The following is a 5,897-nucleotide window of genomic DNA, read 5'->3' on the forward strand; positions in this document are numbered from 1 at the left end:
TTCCCAAAAAAAGCAAAAAAATAAAAAGGTGGATTAACACTAGATAAAAATACTTGGAAAAAAACAGCCTTTACAAAGCCTTGCTTTCGCTTTTACGATATGAATGTGGGTCACGTCAGCTTTCTTGCTTTTGCTATTAGGATGTGAATGTTGGTGGCCTTATTCTCATCATTGTGTGAGATATTGGAGATAATGCCACGTCACATAGCTTTTCTTTTAGGAGCACGAGGTCCGAAAGCTTGACTCCGCTTGACTAGGTGTGAATTAAATGGCCGCCAGACTCTTACCTGAACTCAAGAAGCCTGAGCTATGGCGACCTTGATCACCTTGGTGCTGCTACCTGCTGTGCTGCTGTTTTGGTTGCTACTACCCACTGGGCTGCCCCTTTCGCGTGATGGTCACATTCTCCTAGAAATGAAGCAAGCTTTGGGAGATCCTGAGCATGTACTAGAGAGCTGGTCGGCTTCCTCCGACTCTCCCTGCGGCTGGAAAGGGGTGATCTGTGACCATCCCCCCTCTGGTGATTCATTAGTCACTGCGCTCAGCTTCCCTCTCTTAGGCCTGACGGGCCCCGTGCCCACGCTCATGTGCGGCATCTCTACCCTCACGTCCGTGGATTTCTACTACAACGACTTTGGGGACACTTTTCCCGAAGCGCTGCTCGACTCTTGCACCAACCTCACCACCCTCAACCTCTCCAGCAACTGGCTCGTGGGCGCCCTCCCGCAGCGCATTGACCGCCTGCCCAACCTGCAAGTGCTTGACTTGTCCAATAACAATTTCACGGGCGCCATACCGGAGAGCTTCGGCAGACTGCCGCGGCTGTCGACGCTAGCTCTTAACGGCAACCTTCTCAACGTCGGCGCTTGTCTCCCTCCCTTCCTGGCACAGCTCCGGCAGCTGGAGTATCTTGCCCTGGCCTACAACCCTTTCACACCTGGCCCCCTACCGCGCGAGCTTGGCAACTTCACGCGCCTGACTTACCTCTGGCTCACTAGCTGCGGCCTCACTGGCCACATCCCGCCCACTCTCTCCAGCCTCACTGGTCTCCAAACCCTGGACTTCGCGCTCAACAGCCTCACAGGGCGTATTCCAGATTACATCACAACCTTCCGCCGACTGGTGGCGCTGGAGCTCTGGAACAACTCCTTGGTGGGGCCCATCCCGGCCGACATCGGAGTGCTCTCTGCTCTCACAACGCTGGACTTGTCCTACAATCATCTCTCCGGCTCCTTGCCGTCCAGTTTCTCTTCGCTGAAGAACCTCAGCATTTTGAGGTTGTCCTACAATCACCTCACGGGAAATCTGCCGTCCGGGTTCGGCCAGCTTCCGTTGAAAGACTTGACAATCTCGGGCAATTCCTTTACCGGAGAGTTCCCCCCAGAGTTTGGCAGTTATTCTAACCTCAGGAGTTTCGACCTCACCATCAACAACTTCAGCGGAGCGCTGCCGCCGCATCTTTGCAGAAAGGGCGCTCTGCTTTACGTAAGCACCCTATACAACAACTTCGAAGGGACCATTCCTGCTGCTTACGGAGGCTGCTACTCTCTGCTACGCCTCCGTCTAGGTTTCAACCGTCTCCGCGGCACTGTTCCGCCGAGCGTGTGGACCTTACCCGGTCTTAACATTCTGGATCTCGCCAATAACCTCCTGCAAGGCGACATCCCATCCTCCATTGGCATGGCTTCTAACCTCTCCACTCTCTACCTGCAGAACAATGCCTTCACCGGTAGCTTGCCTGTTGAAATCAACCACCTTTGGAATCTCTCTCACTTATTAGCCAGTGACAATAAGCTCACTGGAAACATCCCTTCCTCCATAGGAGACCTAGTCTTCCTAAGTGACCTCCAGCTCCAAGGCAATGCGATTTCAGGAGATATACCGGCCGAGCTGGGAAATTGCACCCGCCTCTCCAACCTTGAGCTCTCTCATAATCATCTCACTGGCTCCATCCCATTCACTCTAGGTCGCCTGCTAAGCCTCAATTCTCTTGATTTATCCATGAATAAGCTGAGTGGGTCAATTCCTCCCTCTTTAAGCGATCTCAAGGTCAGTTTCTTTAACGTCTCCCAAAACAATCTTCAAGGGCCCATCCCAGATGGCCTCCTGCTTGATCAGGGGGTTTCACCTGGTTTTGAGGGGAATCCGGACCTGTGCACTGCAGCCCAAAGCTTGCCTGGAGTGAAACCGTGCTCAATTCCGAGGCCGAATGTTCATCATTTAATGGTAATTGTTGTAGTATCAATGTTCATTGCATCATTCCTCCTGCTTGTCTTCGGCTTCATTATGTTCATTAGGATCTGTTATATCCCATACAATAATGCTGCCACAACTCCATGTGACGCTTTGTGGATACCCTTCCAAAAGCTCGACTTCGAGCCACGGGAGATCACGGAGTGGACTCCTCGTAATGGTAACCTAGTTGGGACAGGAGCATCTGGAAATGTTTACAGAGAAAGATTGAGCAATGGCCAGACTGTGGCTGTAAAACACCTCCGATGCTGCTTTAATCATATTCACCAAGATGGCGCTCGTGTTAAAGAAGCAACCGGTAAGAAATCTGATGGTGGATTCAAGGCAGAAATAGAAATTCTTGGAAGGGTAAAGCACAACAACGTTGTGAAGCTGCTGTGTTGCTACTCCAACAATTCCGACACTAGCCTGCTGGTGTACGAGTACATGGAGAACGGAACCTTGAAGGATGCACTGTGTGGTGACACTTCAGCCTCCGGCGTGCTTGATCCGGCAAGGAGGTACGAAATAGCCGTGGGGGCAGCGCAAGGCTTGGCATATCTCCATCATGACTGCAATCCCCCCATTGTTCATAGAGATTTCAAGTCTGACAACATACTCTTGGACGCTGCTTACCGGCCTCACGTGGCTGACTTCGGAGTTGCCCGGATTCTCAACAATTTGCAAGTGCTGTTCACTACAAATGTGGTGGGTACGCCTGGATACATCGCCCCAGGTGAGGGCTGCTTCATGTGAATTGTGTGGTTGTCTGATGTTGCTCTCCTGGCCATGCAAACCCTCTTTGTTAATGCTTCGATGCTTATGCTATAAGTGGATTAACAGTTTTACGTACTGTGGGCAGAGCACTGCCACAACATCAGAAGGGTGACGGAGAAAAGTGACGTGTACAGCTTCGGCGTTGTGCTGATGGAGCTGGTGACGGGGAAGCCGGCGCTGATCGATCATGACCCGGAATTGGAATCTGGAGGGGGCACCGACTTCGGCCCGGAGCTCATCGTGAAGTGGGTGCACAGGCGGCTGCAAGGTGTTGGGAGAGTCGCGATCGACCATTTGCTTAGGTGTGAAATATTGGACCCTAGACTCTCCTCCTCCTCATGCCTGGACAAAATGGTGCGCCTGCTGCTCGCTGCGCTCCACTGCACGCAAACTCTGCCTCGCCAGCGCCCTACCATGCATGAAGTGGTCAAGATGCTTACAGAAGCCACGCCAAATCGCCCCAAAATATCAAAACGCGTTTTCAAACATTAATTCGCTCATTCAATAGTGCCATTGTACTTAAAAAGTGTCTATAGTCCTCTTGTACACATAATTGAAAGTGGCCTTTTCCATATAACTAGTGGGGAGACCACTCTTAGGATTTGAAGGGCACCATGGATTTTCAAAAGACATTTAGCCTGTAGTCTTGTACACATAATTGAAAGTGGCCTTTTCCATATAACTAGTGGGGAGACCACTCTTAGGATTTGAAGGGCACCATGGATTTTCAAAAGACATTTAGCCTGTTGTCTTGCCATTTTTGTAAGCATGGCAAATTTTTAGTGAGCCCTTCTACTAACATGTGGGGAGACCACTCTTAGGATTTGAAGGGCACCATGGATTTTCAAAAGACATTTAGCCTGTTGTCTTGCCATTTTTGTAAGCATGGCAAATTTTTAGTGAGCCCTTCTACTAACATGTTTAAAAAACCTTTGACATGCAAAAGTCTTTATACAAATTTTTCTACTTCCAAAAGAGTATATGAATAATAATCAAGAAGTAACATAGAATGTATTAGTATGCCAAACATATACAAGTTTACTTGCAAAAGAGGATTAGTACAAAGCTGCTCATATATATAATTGGAAAGCCTTTGGCATGAGGACACAAAAAGGCTCATGAGTGGGAACAAAAAGATAGGTGAGAAAAAACCATAACTCATGAGCATCAAGTGGCACCATTTACAGCATAATAGATAGAGAAGGATGGTAAGAACACAAGCCCAAGTCAAGCTGTCTGCATGGGTATAGATTTCCTGTTCTTCAAAAGCTTCCAAGCTTCAAAACATTCATCCCAAAGAACATCTTCACGGTATTTTACCTTTGGAGTATTCAAACCAATAAACATTGATAAGCTAAGCATATCAAGCGACAAATGGTTTCGGAACTTGTCTTTGATCTTATTCATCTTTGAAAACCCTCTCTCACATGCCACTGATGAAAGGGGTAACACTAAAAGAACTCTCCAAAGCTTCATAGTCCATGGAAATGACTGCTCCCACTCTTCATGATTGCAATAATCTTGCCAAGCTGAGTGCATATCCTTACCCTTGAAACAATTCCTCATTCTTGTAATAAAAGACCTACGTCCCCCTTTACACTCCAGCTCATTTATGAATGCATTCGGGCCTTGTCCAAAGTGATTACACAGAATTTGTAGCCATTCTCTTGTGGAGACATCCAACTTTGTTAAATCCTCATTGTAGTCCTTTGGATTGAAGAACTTTGATGCCACAAAAAGATCAAAATCTGCTTTAAACCTCTCCCACAATGCTTGGTCTAAGCTTACATGATACTACCGAGACCAAATTCCTTCACAACATCAGCGAGAATCACATGCCTTTTGGCTGACCTGGCTACCCATGCATAAAGCCTTTTTGCTATCGTATCCATGAGCTTAAACTCTTTGAAGCCATTAAAAGCATCTCCAGCTACAAGGGCCTCTCTCTGTGCAATGCAATGGAAGCCCACTAGATGTGGAATGTGGTTCTTCAACCTTGTAACCAAACCTATACTAGAACCTATCATCACACTTGCTCCATCCGTGGCAATTCCAATCATTTTCGACAAAGGTAAACCCATTTCTTGTAAAAAGCCTATCAAAGCATTATGTAAAGCCTCAACTGTAGCAATTTTTACTTGCAAAAGATTTACAAACTTTGTAGTGATTAACCCATTCCCTCCCTCCTCAACGAAAGTTATATAGATAATCATGTATTGGTGTATGGTGATATCTGTGCTTTCATCAACCTGAATGGAGTAAAAGGGACTGTTATTGATTTCTTTCTTCAATATATCCCAATATACTAATTTGATTGCCTTTGCAAATTCTTTACCAGCATTTGTACTTGTGTAAGAGGAATACTCACTCACTATAGGCATATTTGGCGTCCTAAAAAACCGTTGGAGGTTACATTGATAATGAAATTCTTCCAAAGGTTCACATGACATACCATAAAGTTTGAATGACTGTTATGATCCTACCTCTTTCATCATTTGTCATGGCTGCAATATGCTTTTCCATAGGCACAACTGACCTTTTCTCATGTTCTCTCCATATTTGTTTTGCCTCGTTGTGTTCTTTGGAGTTGCCATGCACACATAGTGCATTCTTTTATATTGATGAAGACCCTTCTTTTGCGAAAGGATTCCCCTTTCTTGAAAATGTGCACCATCTACACCTCAAGTGTTCATTGCCCTTGTTATTTATGATCACACAAACCCAAGGATACGTTGTTTTCCAACCGTCCAAATACACCCTGCTGTATTTTTTACTTCCAGCATTCTCTTGTTGGGCAATTGCTACTGAAGTTTCACCATGACCATCAATTGCCCGACCATCAATTGCCCGACTTGCATCAATGCTTGCATTTGATGGCCAAGCATTTG

At 46.6% G+C, this 5,897-nt stretch overlaps 2 protein-coding genes across 3 annotated transcripts; one reads left to right on the forward strand and one right to left on the reverse strand.

Annotated features, from left to right (window-relative positions):
* The first annotated feature begins 210 nt into the window (after positions 1-210).
* LOC147612216 (uncharacterized) lies at positions 211-3,688 on the forward strand. 2 transcript variants are annotated; one of them, XM_086784105.1, is made up of 3 exons: positions 211-2,226; positions 2,368-2,968; positions 3,095-3,688. In XM_086784105.1, the coding sequence occupies exons 1-3, from the start codon at positions 310-312 to the stop codon at positions 3,499-3,501; spliced, it is 2,925 nt and encodes a 974-aa protein (XP_086640231.1). In that variant the 5' UTR covers positions 211-309; the 3' UTR covers positions 3,502-3,688. The 2 variants fall into 2 exon arrangements, with proteins under 2 accessions (XP_086640231.1, XP_086640230.1); XM_086784104.1 differs by having other exon boundaries at positions 212-2,968.
* A 416-nt stretch (positions 3,689-4,104) lies between these two features.
* On the reverse strand, positions 4,105-5,390 carry LOC147612217 (uncharacterized). The gene is made up of 2 exons (XM_086784183.1): positions 4,845-5,390; positions 4,105-4,803 (listed from the first exon to the last, which is right to left on the reverse strand). The coding sequence occupies exons 1-2, from the start codon at positions 5,388-5,390 to the stop codon at positions 4,237-4,239; spliced, it is 1,113 nt and encodes a 370-aa protein (XP_086640309.1). The 3' UTR covers positions 4,105-4,236.
* Positions 5,391-5,897: the final 507 nt, after the last annotated feature.

The sequence above is a fragment of the Cibotium barometz genome, chromosome 46 (genome assembly GCF_041138505.1).
Source record: "Cibotium barometz isolate CiBa-2024 chromosome 46, ASM4113850v1, whole genome shotgun sequence".
NCBI lineage: Eukaryota > Viridiplantae > Streptophyta > Polypodiopsida > Cyatheales > Cibotiaceae > Cibotium > Cibotium barometz.

Bases quoted from the DNA above. Each gene is read 5' to 3' on its own strand.
- LOC147612216 (XM_086784104.1), top strand. From the start codon at position 310: ATGGCGACCTTGATCACCTTGGTGCTGCTACCTGCTGTGCTGCTGTTT. The intron at 2,969-3,094 runs GTGAGGGCTGCT...TACTGTGGGCAG, and splicing joins GCCTGGATACATCGCCCCAG to AGCACTGCCACAACATCAGA.
- LOC147612217 (XM_086784183.1), bottom strand. From the start codon at position 5,390: ATGCCTATAGTGAGTGAGTATTCCTCTTACACAAGTACAAATGCTGGT. The intron at 4,804-4,844 runs GTGATTCTCGCT...TGGTCTCGGTAG, and splicing joins CCAGGTCAGCCAAAAGGCAT to TATCATGTAAGCTTAGACCA.